The 18,987-nt window shown below is 31.5% G+C and overlaps 1 protein-coding gene across 1 annotated transcript; it reads left to right on the top strand.

The window, feature by feature from the left end:
- Positions 1–8,041: 8,041 nt before the first annotated feature.
- LOC136413924 (uncharacterized) lies at positions 8,042–18,270 on the top strand. The gene is made up of 9 exons (XM_066397688.1): positions 8,042–8,216; positions 9,948–10,213; positions 10,468–10,672; positions 10,975–11,173; positions 11,901–12,148; positions 12,579–12,599; positions 17,206–17,406; positions 17,472–17,657; positions 17,892–18,270. Exons 2-9 carry the CDS (start codon positions 9,948–9,950, stop codon positions 18,126–18,128), a joined length of 1,563 nt encoding a protein of 520 aa, XP_066253785.1. The 5' UTR covers positions 8,042–8,216; the 3' UTR covers positions 18,129–18,270.
- Positions 18,271–18,987: the final 717 nt, after the last annotated feature.

The raw sequence follows: 18,987 nt of genomic DNA, 5'->3' as shown, positions 1-18,987 counted from the left end.
AGGTTAAGATTCGAGTTTAAAAACAATGATTAATCAATTCTGAATATCTCGACATCTCATTTGAACTGTTACTCATAGTTTGAGGCAAAAAAATTTTCAAGGTTACAGCACAAAAAATAAAGCGCGTCATAACAAACTGTATAGTCTTTGTTTTAATGGCTCTCGTAACAATGTGTACGAATTGAATTTATTAATATCGCAGATTAAATCATTTCACTGATATATAAAATGCTGCTAGTGCTGACCAAAAACAATAAAACACATTTCTGACTTCTGAAACCGTCTTAATATAAGATGGTAGTGGTGGAAAAAGAAAATTTTGCGATGTTGCAATATGTGTTCAATTGCTAAATTTGTTTACAAACATTTTTTGAAATACCTTCAATTATCCAGAGGGGCTATTTTTTTTAAGATTTGCCATCCATCATTCTAAACATTTTTAAAAAATCTGGCTACAAAAATTACACTATGCCGCATTTAATAGATGACAATAATTATAATAACAAAACTGTTTTTTTTCGCAAATGTATCGCTCAAAATAGTGTTTAAATATTTCCATAATGTCACTCATCGGTCAAAAAAAAGCTTTTTTTGTCAATCTAATTTTTAATTTGCGGTTTTTAAACGACTGAAACTAATTTATTATCTAACGTATGTTCAATCGATTTATTTTTATTTCGCAAGAAAACTCAGGTATGCTGCGAAATACTATAGGACAATATGCTTGTCGTCTTAATGAATCGTGAGTTTCTTAATTTGTATTGATTGTTCAATGGTAAACAATGCTAGCGAAATAAGAAAAATAATATTTTTATATATTACAAAATATACCTGATTTTTGGAGCCAAACGCACAATTTAAAACAATATTTCCATCTTCGTTTTGTTGCGGTATTTTTGCACGATCACACTCTGAATGCCCATAAAAAGTTCAACGTTAAATTTGCAATACTCGCGTATTAAGTGGTTACGTCCCCCAAACGGAATAAATATAGAATCATTAGAAATTCAAAACACATTATAGTCGGATTCAATAACATAAACTGTAAACAAACAAATACAAAACAATTTGGAAAACTCATGACTTCAACTCATGGATTTTTTTCAGATGTAGTTTGCAATTTATTAGAAAAAGGGAGATGTCATGACCGGAGACAATTTCCTATTTCTTAAGGCAGGCTCACGATTTATATCTATTATTTGAAGTGGAGTAGAAAATTTTACTGTCAAGGTTAACCATCAGTAAGTTATTTTGTCAATTACGGAGGCACTTCACATAGCTGTCCTTACTTCAACTGTTGGTCCAGCTTTAACTTCAATGCAAAAACACTTCATCTGCCACCGTTGACACTTATTGTTCCCTAACTAGACATTGTGGAACTGGTCTTGAGATATATATTGTACACCATGAAGATATTGAAAGTCAATTCACTTTAAATGCAATAATACCGAAGTAACCTGAACAAACTGATCCTTGTATAGACTCCAGATTTTAGAGCTTTAAAAGGCTCAAATAAACTAGGAGAAAAACAATGGTCTTTAGAACCAAACGCTATATTATTACGAAATTTAAATTTAAATTCACACTGTCTATTTACTATTATACATTATTGTAATAAGCATCCTTTGTTTTAGTGGCCGACGCAATACCACCTCTGAAACCAAAATGTCTTTAACTAAATTTTTAAAAAAAGTCAAAAAGAAGAAACATGCAATTTCAACAAAGAACACTTGTAATACTTTAGTTTTCGATATTTTGGTTTGTCGAAATTAGCTCTGTGGGATTTTATACATGACACACTAGAGATTCAAAACCGCATATTTTGCTTCGATTTACTATTCCATTATCCAAAATATCTCCTCAAAATCCGACATAAACACCATGTCATTTCTGAGCCGCTTTTTGTTCTCACAGTATAGTAAGCAGGGTAAATTCAGAAATAAAATCGAACAATAGTCATCTCATAGATTTTTCGTTTTAACCACGTGGAACGTTTTAAATTCCAGAGTTTTTCGACTAAAAGAGCGAGTCAGCGGTATACTTCTGTTCTCAATAGTCTAAACAGTAGCAAACCATCTCCTAAAATTACGTATATTGAAAATATTGACATAAACTCACACTTCAATATTAAAACCAAAAAATATCCAACTGAAAACAAGCTGACACTTATTTAGACAGTTTATCTGCTCTGTCCTTACCTAGGACACACATTTAAGGTGAATAACAAAATATTGCGCATTATCACCAACACAAAATAAAATATTCGGCTAAAACCAGATGGCCGAAAAATGTGTGCTAAATTTAGCTTCAGGATGTTATTTAATAGTATACGACTACTACGCAAGCTATTCACTATGGAGTCCAAGCAAACCAACCAAGGTTTGATAGAGTTTAATGGTCTGTCTCCCTTGGAAGGTTAAAAATGGCATAAGTAAAAATTATTGAAATATCGTAGAAATCACTATACATATATTAGTACAGAGTTAAGCTGACAATTTTTAAATTAAAAAGAAGTAATATAGTAAGGGCCACAAATCATCAAAGTATGGTAAGTTTATCTTTAAGATAACTTCCAATAGTATGAAGAAAAAGTCCACTATTTCTCTTTTTCTACATTTTTACTCATATCTTGGCAAAGCTAACAGATCATTGATTTTTCGGCACTCAAATAAAGTAAGTGCGTAACATTTCATATTCTAATTAATACTTGATTAATGGATTTATCGCTTTTACTTTTTCAAGGCGTTCAGAAATACACATACATTAATAAATTAATAATGCAACTTGAGTCAATAACCGAGTAATCACAACAAGTTATCGGAAGTAAGTATAACAATTAGTGTTATCAGGTCTACATCCTGAAGTATATTAATGACTAACATTATGTTAAAAAATCAAAAATCGCTGGATCATTATGAGTGGCTTTAGAACAACAATACATTCGATAAATGCTGTTTTAAAAAACTTCGATAGCAATACTATATGTATTCAACAGATGTCAAAAGTCATTTACTTGAGATGAAAAAAAGACGAAAAAATATTGACAAATAGTCGTACACAGCAAACCTATATTTATTTCCATAAAGTGTATATTTGATTGCGTTCGCTCCGCTGTACAGCGGAAGAAAACATGTTACAGGGCAAAAAAACGTATTTGATTAAATACGATATGATATAGATGATCGTAAATTAAAGAAGAATATCGGATAATTTGTATGCTGAATTCAGATAACATCAGAATTGAATTTTAAATGAAACTTAATCTTATCACCTGTAATCGGAAATTTTGCTTGGAAAATTGCTGAAAGAAAATATTGCAGGAAATAGGAAGTTTGAGGGGTAGTACAATAAATGCCATGAAAATTATCTACAATTTTTAAACAATTGTACAAATTCAATTTCAGTTAAAATACAGGGCACGAGCCCATAGGGTCCATAAGTACTTTTTGCCGTTTATGCTATACCTAAACCAAATGTACAAATGCTCATTAAGGATCCTAAATGAGCTCAATTGATAGCAAATCCCCTTTCTTTTGCATCATGGTCTGCCCTCAATCTAATCCTTTAGGTGATCACACAATCAAATTAATAGACATGTACCAAAAAGCACCTCAATATCCTAACCAAAGTGGCCATCGAAATCGTTAAACATGATAACTTGAATAGGAAGGAAAAATCTATGGCTCTCAACCGAAATTGAAAACATGTCATAGATCATGATAGATCCTGTGTGAACAGTATAAATAGGATGACCCATCCTAATCCTGTGACCAGTCCGGTTGCCGGTTTCCCGTGTCGCCTCAGATCTGAAGTCGATGAGTATGAGATATCGTTTCGCCTAATGCTCCATAGCCTATATAATGTTTCTATCAGACATGGACGAAATATCAGGAAAAAATTCCTTGGACCAAGGCTTCAATCCCCAGAAAACTTAGAATATAATTTGACTGGCCGTGAAAACTTTCAGTCTGACAAAACCTATCAATTGCTAATATTGTTAATGTCTTGAACCGGGCCTTGAAAGGCAATGCAACTATTTTGTTTGCAATCGACCTCCTCATAATTGTCACCATTTCGGAGAACCCAATGATGGTAATTGTGAAAATGACCATTCTGTATACAGCGGCCTAAAACCACAAACATTCAAATTTTAATTTGAGATGCCATGAAAGCATCTACCGTGGAAATTTTGATTGAGGCATCGTTTAATTAATGACATACCTACGTGATAAGTATCACAGTATGATGCCCAACCGCCTTACGCAATCCAATATATTTCAGCGAAGAAAAAAGAAACCATATATCGAACTTGTAACAATTTGATAATTTAATATTTAACACAAGTGCATATAATTGACTTGCTTGAGTATCACGACTTGCTGATACCGTAGCAATCATGTATATGTTTATAAATATTAACGTCTATTCAATGATTAAAAACGACCTCTAGTTAGCCTTGAAAATGCAACTGCATATCTAAGATAAGCTCAAATTTCAACGTTTCTCATTTCAGCAAACGATAACAAATACACACATGAACTAATCACAGACATTCAATTGCCGTTGCAAGGATAACTAGAGGTCGGTTTTCATTAACGCAGGTTACAGTATGACTGTTCTATGGTGTGATATTTTACCCTAGGATGATAGTGTTATTACCCACTGTGTGGGATAACTCGCAATATTGATGACGTCAAAGTGTCGACAAACAAACAGAAGTCAACAGACTTGCAATAAAACTGTTCTATTTTCAGTGCCTAAATATAAAAGATGCTTGCTTTGAATCCAAACATATTGATTGAAGCAATTGAAACACATACTGTTTTGATTCTTTTAATGTTGCAGTTAGGAATTAAAGCATTGCATTTAAAAATAAAACTACATATGTCCAATCCTAAATATATGAGAATTTTTATGAACAGGCAACTTTTTGAATCACCTTTTCACACTTCGCTTTTTAAACACACTTTAGCTAAACTAGCTCTATCGGTACTTATCGACATACCTATATATGTACATAGGTATATGAAAACAGCCATGGTTTTAATTGAATGTCGTCAATGGTAGCCATAAGAGACCTCTGAAGGCCTTCTGCAGAAAGATATAATGTGGTATATAATGGAATATGGGTTATATTGGGACAGTGGAGCATTCTGTTCCGGTAGCTTAATTTCACTTGTATACTTGTAATCTCTTTATTTATGGTTCAACATGACTAATCGTCAACTTCACGTCTGTAATGATACTTTGTACTTTCCCGAGAAATGTTTATTACATTTAGGTGCTGGATTTTTATACCACTAAAAAAAAGTTAATAAGTCATAAAACCTATGTTGTCATCATTATGAATTTTTAATAAGAAACATAAAACTTCAATCTAACACGAGGCACACACAGCATGAAGATCCGAAGGCAATGTTAGCTTTCCGCAAACGTAACGTATGTTAAATAAAAACAAATTTATTCAAAAATCATGAGTAAAACAGAAACACGTGTATATTTAAATTTATTTAAGTCAAAAAGTTTTAAATATTTCGGAAATAAATAATTGATTATCGAGTTCTGTGTTGTAATAAATATAAAAAATTTACAATCAATAACCTTGTTAACATGTTATTTAATCAATTCTCTTTCTCTCTAGTGGTGTCCAATAGTCAGTCTAAACTAGTAGTCAAATAATGGGAAAGTTGAAACAAATGAACATTTAACATAAAAAAACATAGAAAAAAGCTTAAAAGTAACCTCGAGTTTCGAATTTTGCAGCTCCACATTGAGAAACAGATATGTATTACATATGTATGTACATATATCACAGGACGAAGTTGTTACTTACTTGTCCTACTAACTTTAACTGTATACAGGGTTGTCCACTAAGCGCGCATCGGACGATTACGGCCCTATTTATAGTTTTTTTTGAAAATTCTTTTTACAGTTATATGTACAACCTTATAAGGTACATTTTTAAAATATTTTCATTTATACAGGGTCCGTCAAAAAAAAGATACAACAAAAAATATTGTTTTTTTAAATGGAATATCCTAATTATTATTGCATTTTTGGATTCTGCGTTCAATTTTAATCCAAGTTTATTAACACGTTGACATACTTAGAATTAATAGTTTTCAAAGATATGCGCAATTGAATGTTGAAAGTGGCAGTTACTGATGTTTGCAAAATTGCAAATTGTTAACAAACGGAAAGGTATTTGGGAACTCTTTTTTGTCACAATACAATAGAAGATCCCTATTTTAGTATGGTATCAAGCCTTACTGAGCACTTTCTATAGGGTGTCCACAAAAATAAAGCCAACTTGAACATCGAAAAATGGTCAAAACTTAAAAAATTCAAATGGGACTACTATTATTTTAATGTATTATAAAACTACATCGAAAAGAACCCATGTTCACATTTAATTACCTTCACTAAAGTTGCATAGTTTTTGGGTAATTTTGTTTTACAAGTTTATGCATGGGCTGTACATCCCTAATTCTAATTTATAATGTGAATATGATGGACGTATCTATGGAAACGGACAAATGGAGATATTATTATAATTCACAAAAATTTGCATTTTCTTTTTTAATAAAAATTACGGCGCCTAAGAGATTTTTCAAGGAATCATGCAAACTTTAGAAATTAGCAAATCTGGATATTCACTTGATAACACCAGTTTGGAGGGTCAAAATTGTATTTTCAAAAATAATAAAATGTCCCACGACTCTATCACTGCCCATATTATAAGTTGTTCTGCTAGTTGTGATAATTTTAATTTTGTTGTCATGACTTATAGAGAAAAAATAAACTTAACAATACTAAGTGCAATTATTTAAACAGAAATCCATTCCATTTGTGCTTTGTCCACAGTAACCTATTGGATGGTTGATAGTGGGACAATTGATACACTCCAAGATGACGTTTCATGAAAATTATGATAAAACCTAGTTTAATTAGCAGAAAGCTGTTTGATATCATTGGCTTGAAATTGTTAAATTAAAAAGAGTTTTGTTACAAAGGCACAGTTCTATGAAACTCTGTTTAATCAAAATTGGCACTTCAACCCTCCCATAAGAATAATGTTATTTTTATGGAATACTAGTTACTACTACTACTCAGGTATATACTAGTTTTGGTGGAATCTACCTTTATATAACAGGGATAGACTGTTCCTTCCACTAGGTTTTTTGAATCCAGTGTCAAATAACATATGTCATCAAAGTCTTGTCTTTCTCTATCTTTCAATAATCATATTAATTATGTAAATATCACTGATTCAACCTTAGATTTAAGTTTTGATTTGATTGAATTGAATTGAATCTTATAAGATTGACCATAACACACTTCAAATATGTAACAAAATTATTAGGGTTCTCGCAGACTACATACTAAACAGTCAACTGATAATTTTGTCACTTTGGGGTGCACCATTATTATGCATGTATTTATCAGCCCATTAGAACTGATGAATGTACGCACACACGCATTTATATATGGCAATTAAGTAAAACACTAAATAGTCAATTGAAGAAAAGTCTGTAGGTTGCTCTGTCTTATACTTAATAAACAATTTGCAACAAATTGACACTCAATCAGAAAGATGCTTGTAGGATGCAGTGTTTTGAATACTTACTAATGTTTTCACTTTGGTTACCCTCTGGAGAGGTCCCCTGCTTAGTTTTTGAAGAACTAACTATCTTAACTTTTTTATCAAGCGACTTTTGCGAGAGTTTCGACATTTTCTATAAGATTTTTTGGTTCACGGTTACAAATTAGTAATATCACAAAAGGGTCAAGAAGTTGAAAAGTTAAAGTTGAAAATCACAAGTCACAAATCCTAATCACAACACAAATCACAACATAAAATAAACACCAACAAAAGTTCTATTCTTGTCACTTTCGTCATCTGTCAAATGAAGTTACTCAGGAAAGCATTCACAGTAGTTGTCAATTGAATGTTGTACTGATTACACCTATAGAGTAGGTTGAATCGTTCAGAGAAGCGCGTGCTAACTACTACGAACTGCATTCACTTCCATTCCATAACTTCTTGTTTGGAATTTCAACATCTGGTATTTGGAAATTTTGGAATATTTTTATATTTATGTAAATACAAAAATTTGTCAATAAAGTAGGTAATATACCATTAATTATTAATTCTTAAATAATATTATAAGTTGAAAGAAACCCACAGCTTGAAAAGTTCTATTTTTAAGAAAAGTGTAAGTTTTGTTTTCATATTATTAGTATATTTCCCTTTACAAGGCTGCACAATAGGAAAGCAACATTAATCAAAATATATACGTATCTAATTAGACAAAAATTAGAACTATTTTAGATCATTCTGTCTCAATCTCATTTATCAAGCTGGGTTATACAGCACATAACATATAACATAAAGGTCTATCCATATGAAAGCAATAATAGACAACATAATTTTTGGAAGTAGATAGGTACTGTATTTTCAACATTATGTCTCCCTGGACTAGAAACTTCTCAAAAGAAGTTGAGACTTAGTGAATACTGAATTCCTTTCTTCTACAATATATTTTAATAAAAAAAAAAAACAGTTCAACATAGTCAACACCAATATCTATATTTTCAGATAGACATCGTGACAGCTTAATGAAAAAGAACTTATTAGGTGTCTAAGACACTCCCCATTTTATTTAAATAACTACTAAATAAAATGGTTAATACATTTTACATGTGTATTCTAATTCTATTAAGCCTCTGTGAAAATGGCATGTATATATTGAGGATATTTAATGATCCTGCAAAATCTTCTAAATTGAGATCTTAATATAAAATACAGACAGTAACTAAACACAATGTTGAAAATTTTAAACCCCTGATATAAAAAAGATTTGAATAATTATTGTTTTGTTATTTGGTGACTAGCAAAAAGTAAAATTATTTTGTTAACAAACAACTTCGTAAACATCAGAAGATAAGAAGAGTTTCCAATTTGTATAGATATTCATAAGAAAATCGTTAATTTTATTCAGTTTCTAGTACATTTTTAAGTTTGTAAATATTGTATTGTTGTATGCAAAATGTCAAGACACGAAATCTCCATGTTTAATAGTGTTAGAATTATTGCCTTGCATAAACCTGTCTTTCAAATCATGAGATACACAGACTGTTAGAAATTCCAAGATCATCCGATATTCAAATTCTTCAAAAATATAAAGAAACTGGCACAGTCGAAATAAAGTACAGTTTCTAAATGAAAGAGAGAATCAGTACTTTTCCCACTATGCCAATGGATATCAGCATGATTCAGCTGTAGCCCTTAGAAATCATGTTCCATGTACGTTTCACTGATTTTATCAACCTTTATGATAAGAAGAAGACTACATCAAACAAATTTTGGTGCAAGAAGGTATACCTACTCCGTGTCCAAGACACCAAGTCACTCACTTACAGTGGACGCATAACCATAGAGATTGGCAGTTGTAGCAGTGGTGGTGGGCCCTATTCACAAATGAAACCAGAATTGAATTGTAAGTGATGACCTTAGGTAATGAATTCTGGAGGGAACCAGGTCGTCAATGAAGATTGAATTTTCCTCAGGAGGTTGCTCCCTGTCAAGGAACGACAGTAATGTTTTGGGAAGGAATTATGCACAATTGATGAACTTATATACAATATCAATAACAAGGGGTCTAAGACATTTAACATTGTGTGTATTAAATTCTTGAATTACCTTAATATAAGAAGAATAAACAATATGAATCTAAACACATGGTTCGGCTTTTTTCAAATTAAATGTTAATGTTAAACTAACTTATTATTATAGCATTTTAGGTACCCATCTCCCTTTAAAATAAATTAAAATTAATTGAGCAACAATAAAAACATGAGAACTATCCATAGTGCCATTTTGATATTTAAAAAAATGTGTTTTGTCGCAATTTTCAATCCAAATAATAGCTTCTGATGTATTTCAGATGAGTGTGGCACAACTACCTTGTGACTGGCAAATCACCAAGCACTTGATAAAGGAAAGGGGTGAACACTTGCTAGAAACAGGACTATGGAGCGACTGCAGATTCATAGTTGGCTCTGAACCAAGTCAGCAGGTGTTTGATGGACATAAATTATTTCTTGCAATGTCTAGTCCTGTATTTGAAGCAATGTTCTTTGGGGGCATGCCAGAAAGGGATCCCATTGCCATTTTAGATGTTCAACCAGAGGCATTTAAAGCTCTTCTTGAGTAAGTTTTTATTTTTAGTATACAGTAGAAATATTTTGTATTAACCAAGCACAAATAAAATCTATTGATTCGGAAAAGTAGACGAAAGTCCACAATTAATTCCTTTTGTAAAATTTTCACCTCGTAATGTTATATTGGTAACAGACCTAACAATTGTAGAAAGTAAAAACTAGGTGTATTCATTTGTCAATATATTTACAGCTTTGACGCAGTTTAAATACAGATGAAGAAAGTATGAGTAATCTTTATTATAGATACATCTATACCGACAAAATAAACCTCACATCTTTTGATCAAGCATGCGAATTATGCTACGGAGCGAAGAAATATATGTTGCCTCATTTATTAACAGAATGCACCACATACTTATGGTCAGATTTACACCCAAAAAATGCCTGCAGGGCTTATGAGTTTTCTAAGCTTTTTGAAGAACCACAGTTGATGGCAAAGTGCATAAAGGTAAGCTTTATTCAGCAAAATTCACTAATAGCTTCATGAAATCGTGCTGGAAATAAAAAGTTCTTGAAGTCTCAATTTTATAATTTGAAGTAAACCTACTTGCAAAGAAATCTCACAGTAGAGAAGTAGTGAGTTTGTAGCCCAACATGTGTTTTTATCCAAAATTCTTTAAAAATCTTATTGAGAATTCTTCCCTACGTTATATTTTTATTTACATGCCGAAGCTTTCAGGTTGTTTCTAAGTTTATTTCTCATTCACAAGCGAATGTTGTAATTTATTTATTGTGTAAATGTCTTTTCAGATTATTTGTGAACAAACTCAAGAAGTTCTTAATGAAACGACCTTCGAAGATGTGGAACTTACCACTGTAATAACAGTGTTGGAACAAGAGGAACTTAATGTTAATTCGGAATTAGATTTATTTGCGGCAATTTCTCGATACGCTTCACGGAATAACCAAATTCCAGGTGCGAAAGTTCCTAGGCTAGACGATGGGTTAGGTAATTGTTTTGACTCTATTTTTCATTGTTTTCGTGTATACAGGTTGTCAAAACGGTCTGGAAGTACCATAACATGTTTTTCGTCGACTGATTACACATTTCTTTAATATACCCCATGGGTATAAAAGCCGCGTTTGCTGTTTTCATTCAACCAATCGCAACACACTGTACGCTTATTGCTTGTCACATGATCAGTATGTTGTCATTTATCTTGGTTTTCATTCCGGTTTAATGAAGTGACATAGGTCCTATGTATATCGATCCTGAATAACTCATTTAAGGTTCTGGACCCTTAAATAAAAATAAAATGAGATGTTTTTGCAAAAAAAATACCTATAAAAGTAATATATGCTGATGGTCTAAGTCGGGCTGAACTTGTCAACTTTGACACTGGTGTAGTTTATCGTGTGTATTATCTGTCAGTTTTAAATGTGGCTTAGTTGCGCAAAATTTATGTTAACGCGCAAATGCTAGTAAAACATATATTCAGATCTATAGAAGTTTTTTTGACAATCTATATGTTGTAGGCAAATCTAGAGAGTGTTTCAAGGTCAGTGACTTTCAAACTTGCAAACTTACTTTTTTTGCACCTTATTATTTTTTATGAAAGTGGGCAAAATGAGTTCATTGCAAGATATTCTTTGATGCTTATTTTTTCTTTTAAATTTTGAAACACCTCGCATAATTTTATTCGCATACTCTATTCTCAACATATTTTTCCATCTAGGTCATGCTTCTGGAGAAGCCAGCAGTAATTCTGGAATGCCCACCATTCATGATGCTATTAAAAAAATAAGATTTCTTACCTTATCACCGCAACAATTTGCCGACGGTCCCGGTAAATCAAATCTGCTTAGCGAATCGGAAAAATTCTCAGTTCTCATGAATATCTGTTCACCAAGTTCGAATACTCCGTTGCCGGAAGGGTTCACTACATGTAAAGACCGCAGGAAAAGGCGGCTTGACCAATTTTATGTAAGTATTTTATTTTCTATACCTTACTGAAAGACGGACTACATCAGAAACTCATCGATTGTTTATCAGAAAACTGTCATTATTTATTTGTAGTTAATAATTTAAGAAACGCCGTTATTCCGGGAGTAAGGATAGGTACTCACAGAGTAATAATTATTTAAATTACAGAGGAAAGTGCTACTCTTATTACCTCGAATAATTCAAGCCCGATATGAGGCTATCAACATTCGGGACAGTAAAAGGCATCTTCCTCCAGAGATATGATGGAGAAATGCGAAAATCATATTTTCGGCTTCTAATGCTTTTAAATTTATATCATGGACCGAGAAAATGTCACTTTTCGTACTAGATGCGTGGTATACTATGTTCTTCTTTAGATTTTTTATGCAAAAAGAAAGGAATTATTTAGCAATTTTTTTTTCTGTTGCAGCATCCATCGATTTTCTCAGGGGTGAGTACTTGAGTCATTATTGTCTTAAAATTAGATATTAGCATTAGGTTATTAGGTGTATAATTGCATGGCTTAGTCTTTGTTATCTAGTCAACTGTGTGCTCTCTACTCTGTTATAGCAAGTTAATCTGAATATAATATGGTTTATTTTTTGTTATATGTATGTTTCTCTTTTCTAGGGGGCGGAGATTACAATAATACGTGATTTTTAGTCAACACGTTACTCATAATTTTCTTTTTTTATTCGTATTTTCCAATTATATGTATATTTTTGTAAATATAAAATTAAAGCTGTTTCACACAGGGTATTAATTGAGTACATAGACAAACTTTAAAGATTTAATCTTTAAAGAGTTTTAAGATCGAAACTTATATACATATATTAATGTGTCGACAATGATTAAGTTCTCGATATATAAGGTATTCAAACAAAGTTTTTTATTTCGTTGTTTGATTACATTTTTCAACAATAACGGGGCATTTTCATGAGTGTTTAAAATTCTTCAAAGATTCACCCCTTAAAGTTTGTCTACATACTTAATGAACACCCTCTATATGCGATTAATCTGCCTGCATGTCATAATGATGTTTCACATTGCTTTATAGATATATTTAATTATTTATGTATTAAATTTCACAAATTGTCATTTTTATAAGGGTACAGGCGTTCATTTTTTGTTCTAATTGAAGGATAGCTATCTTACAACAATGCTTCATACAATGCGTTTTTTGCAATCAAGGTAATACTTACTGAATTATTTTTCAGTTGAACTTTCTACTTTAAATAAAGAGAACGATGGACGTTCATTTTTTAAATGTCCAAATGATAATTTTAAACATTGACTAATTTTTTACTTATTCATCAAATTCGGGAAATTTTAGTGCTTTTATGAGTATCGAAAGACAAATGAACTTTTTATATGAAATATACAGTTTATTTGAGAAGATAAAAATATAAATAATCTTGGATGGAGACTCAATATCTTTTTAAAAATGAAGCATGTACTTAATGCACAGTGTAACACAAGATTTCATTCAGTAGAACTAAGGCTTTCAAAAATTTATTAAAAATATCATGTCTAAATTTAAAAAACTGTACCTGATTATTATAATATTAGAGAAGAAAAAGTAGCTATAAAAAATTGAAATTTAATGAAATATCTATTGAGGGAGAAATAAAAACTATTCTATCAATTATGTAATTTGTTCGAACATTTTCGAAACAAGTTAAAATTTTCTTCATTATCAGTTAGAAAAGTTTTAAAACACAGTATTATTGGGCATAAAATTGTGCAAGTTTATCTCATTTTACTCGATTTAGGTTCTCGTACGGTTTTCGAGATCTAAATTGTACAGAACAGATATGAGTGACCTTGTATATTGAGTACTTTTTAATGAGTGCAACAATTAGTGAAAAAGGGAATTTATTGCTTAGAACTTCCAAATTCTATACAGCTGTCACCGAAATGACCCCTGGGAAGATGATATTTATTTTGCCTTGTTGCTGTGAAAATATTGATATGAAGCCATAGGAAATGAAAATGTACGGAAACTGAGGGTCTTTCGATATATCATTTTTTGAATCTGTAACCATTTCGCGTTCTAGTGACAAAAAATGTAAAAACGAAAACACCATTACCATTAGCCGACTAATAACGGTTCTGAAATTGACATTTAGAAATGAAGTCATACATAACCTAATTTATACTAAATTACTAAGAGTATTTAAAAGTACAAATTTCCTCTAATCCATATTGCCTTAGCAATTTCCTGACTTTCTATTGTATTTGTCATAACTCAATAGATATAGATAAAATATTAACCATAATGTTGTTAGCGTCAACACCTTACAGAAAAGCCGAAGTCGAGCAGGAACCACATAATCTGTTTGTGGACTTTAGTGAAGATAATTTATTTACTGGACCAGATAGATCTTTTACCAGTGTAAGCTGCGGTTTGCCTTGTCCAGGGAATCCAGTTTTGCCCGTTCCTGATAATTTTAAAGATCCAATAAAAGAAATCTTAAGAGAAAGATCAAAATACGAAGATGTCCTAAAAGATGCTCGGCAAAGCAAGTTAATACAAAAAGTAGAAGATAAATTACTAGGTGATTCAAAATACAAATATATGCCAAGAAGGTTGTTGCAGTTGTATCAACTTCAGGAGCCAGATCAATATTTTGGCATAAACCAAAATGGAGTGTTAGACATAGTAAAAGTGAATTCAGTTTGTTATTTTGTGTGGCCAATTTTTGATGGAACTCTAAAACTTATGAACATAGATACTCAGGGAGAGGATTACAAATTTACAATCAATAGTAATTTAAGATCAATTTCTGTAAACACATACAGTTTTGATAATGAAGCATATGTTCTGCTGCAAGATCAATTTTCTGTAACAGTTTTTAAAATATGTCACCTGCCTGATGGAGTTACAGCCTTCAATTTATTCTTTGATAAACATATCTTTGATGTGAAATTAAATGCTAAAAACAAAAAACTTCTAGGTTTAATTTTTGATGGTAATCAATTTTGCATTCAAAACATTCATTCCCAGAAAAACGTTTTCAAGTATAATAATAAACAGGTGTCTAATAATATTGTGCAATTTGAGTTTCATGAGGAAACTAAAGTGCTGTTAATGCACCAATTCTCACTTGAGATTTTTGATTATATGTCACAAAACATTTTGCAAACTTTTGATCCTAAATTAATGATTTGCAATCAATTATGTACTTTTAAGTTATTAGGAGACACTTTAATCTTGATATCCAGACACTATGTGATTAGAACTGATTTTAAAAAAATGGAGGATTTTAAAACTTTTTCACATACTCTGAGTCACCCACCACATTTAATTGATACAATTTTGCATGATGGTGATTTTTATTTATGTTTGGGCAGCCATTTAGAAGAAGACAAAATCTTATTTAGTGGAAGTGTCCTATTTGGTTTACCATGTAAGGTTCCTGGAATAAAAACTACATTAAACGAGGCAATATTACAGAATCCTCAGCTTATTGTTAAAGAAAATTTATATCAAAGAATAGATTTCTTGACAGTTGGGATAAAGTTTATTGTGAGAAATAATAATTTGTATTTATACTCCGTCAATTCAATTGGAGATATTTTCCGCCAGGAAATTTGCTATAGAAACCTTGATAACACCAGAGCCATAAATCAGTTTTGTGACTGGGCCTTAAAGTTGCAAGAACCAACTATGCCATTACACATAACGCATTTTGTTCAGATGGGGGATGCATTTTTAAATTTACAGACACCATTAAAAAACATTAAACAAAAGAGTATTGTTCACAAACAAGAAAAAAACTTGTCAAAATTTATTCAACATTTCCAGTCAATCTACAGCAAAGAAAACATGAAAAGTACCTTTGGTCAAGGATTCTTAGACATTTGGGAAGATAGTAATAGTTCACCAGAGGATGAGTCATTTTCAAATGATGACGAGACAAAAGATTTGTTTTATGAAAAAGTAAATAATTGGATGGAAGGAAATGGTGTAGAATTGGATAAGAAATAGCTTTTCTGAATTAGCCAAATTTGGTTGAGAATAATTTTTTTTTATTTTTCTTTGCATAAAATGTGAGTATGACAGACTTATAGTTTATAATACCTATGCAGCAAGTGACTATATTCTGCTAAGCAAGTTTGCTTTACAGAATTTGTGATATCTTCAAATATGTTTAATTCTCACACACATAATAATACTTTGTAATAAAAAATGTTGAGCATTGCTAACATATTTTTTTCTATGACTATTAATTTGCCATTAAGAATGAAAGCACATTCATAATTTCACTCTAGAATAACAAGCGAACCCAAACTAACAGAAGGAAAAAATTACTAATACACTATTAACATTCAAACCAAACTAATTTCCAAAAAAACAAAGTATCTGGCAAATACCCAGGTTCTATTTCAACGGTTCTATGGTAATTAACTTGCAATTTAAGTTAGCTGTACATCTCTCAGCATATTAATAATTTGGCTTTTAGGTTAATACGAATTATAAAAACACATTAATATTTTACAATTGTGAAATGTAAACAACAAAGTGCCAAATGAAAGAAGCTTATAAAGATATTGGCCATTTCCAATAAACAAAATTTTGAATGGTCTTATCTTAGATAAAATATTCTGGTGAATGTAGATATGTAAAAAATAGGTCAAATTAGTAACAGCTACAGGATATTAAAAATTGTCTCATAAATTTTGCAATCTTTGCCAAAATTTATACAAGATAAAAAGTGACAATGTGGATGCGAAACCATTTTCTGTTAGTAATCCATATATGTAAAATAAGAAACCTCAATATTTGGAGTTTTTTGGTTTGGGGAAACAAGCGTTTTGGTATGTTTTACATCATTTGCTGTACTTCTTTATAACCATGCGGTTGCTAGCCATCGAATCTTTTCCTATATGTTACACATTATAAAAATATACTTTGTAGACTCCATGTAAAATATATACACCCATCATGTACTCTCCTAATTTACAATATGTATAATAAATTATTTATGCTGAATAAACTAAAATTAAATTATGACTTTGGAAAAAATCAAATGTTTAATTCCTTTTTGTTTCAGAGAGAAATTACAGTTAAAGATTCTTCCAGAACATCCACTTTAAAACTAAATTCTCTAGTAGGGGAAGCAAACAATGAAGCGTCAAAAAAGCTGATCTGCAATAGAGTTTTGTTACGAGAAACGGAATGTATGAATACGAGTGTCCTGGATTGCGCTGCAACTTTTATGTGCGATAGAAACATTTGTGTTTATGGAATTCAGGTATATCAAGGATTCAACTTACGAAGCAAAACCTGTTTTGCTATCAATCAACTAACATTTTGTAGATTCCGACCCAGACACCGATAAATGACGAAAATGCTGCGTGTTTGGTGTATGCAGAGCTTCTTTACGCACATCTGCTTGATGCAGAAGGCAGTCGTCTCACATATACTCACTTTACAAGTAGGGTGCAATATAATTCACTAATCGAAATCTCATTCAATAGACCGGTGTATATTCAAAAAAACAAAGTAAGTTGTATATTTTAAAATTATGGTATTGAAAAAAAAGAAAATAGTGTAATCATTTTCTAAAAACCTCATTTGATTACGATGAAATATGTACGAATATAAGTATTTTTGGATTTTCAATACGAGTCATCATTTTAAGTTCTGTGTTTACCATATTTTGTCAAAAAATCAGCTTCTTCTAACATATCGCTACGTGCGAAAACATTTCATATATATATTGTTGTTTTGTTACAGCAATATAAAGTGGGAGTAGTTCTAAACAAAGTTGGATGTTATCCAATTGGAACTTATCCTAGCCTATCCCTTTGTGACGGAGTGAAGTTTACTTTCACCCAAGGCCAAGGTGGCGATTCGGTACGAGACGGACTCATCCGATCTGTCATTTTTGCGTTTCCTCCGTCAAACTACAACCAAACTTGTAATCCAGGAATTTCCGGCATTCCAGGAAACCATAGAATGCAGCCTATTTAGTTTTATCTTGTTTTACCAGTAGGTATATTTAATGTAAACTTAACTTGTAATGACCTCTTAGCTATTTATGCCATTCTTATATTTCTTGATGGGATTAAGGGTTTAGGCAAATGTATTTAATTAAAGTATATTTTACTGGAAATATGAAGTTTGTTTTGCCTTAATAGGGCAAGAACCACGTGACAAGATACTCAGTTGCTGTAAAATGTCTCTCACGCAAATTTTCTGTTCCGAATCTAATTTCTACTGGACTAAGGCTAAGGTCAGAACGTATTCATATTTGACCGACTTTCTGCACTGGAGTGAAATCTAAAAATACTCATTGACCATGACATGACACATTGCATCTCACTTGGTGTTGGTTTGGTTTTACAAATTAAGAGATGAAAATCAATGACATGGTCAATAGATATTTCTCAGACATTACAGGGTCAATTACACTGGCAAGAAATCATTGCATACTTTAGCATTGACTTACTTTAATATAATCGTCCGACTATCAGTTAAAAATTTTATTTCTTTCGGTAGTGTACACAAGTTGAATCTAATCTTAAAATGTGTGCAGAGCGATTTTAAACACTCATTCATTTTTCTCATCTTCTAACAGAAACATCATGTAGAAGGAGAATCTCTGTTAAAAGTATTAATTCATCAATTTTTTAATCAAAAGTGAAGCTATAGCCTGAATTGCTACTACCAAATTAGTTATGAACTCGTCGAACCTTATGAAATCTTGTTCTGTAGTGATATTATGGATATTTACCATCTCCCTACCAATCTATTTAAAAGACATTTTTAAGTCTAAAACAGTCTTTTTCTGGAATACACTCACACTAAATATGTAATATCTGAACACGAT

Source organism: Euwallacea similis, chromosome 16 (assembly GCF_039881205.1).
Source record: "Euwallacea similis isolate ESF13 chromosome 16, ESF131.1, whole genome shotgun sequence".
Taxonomy (NCBI): Eukaryota; Metazoa; Arthropoda; class Insecta; order Coleoptera; family Curculionidae; genus Euwallacea; species Euwallacea similis.
This window is presented reverse-complemented; position numbering and strand designations above follow the sequence as displayed.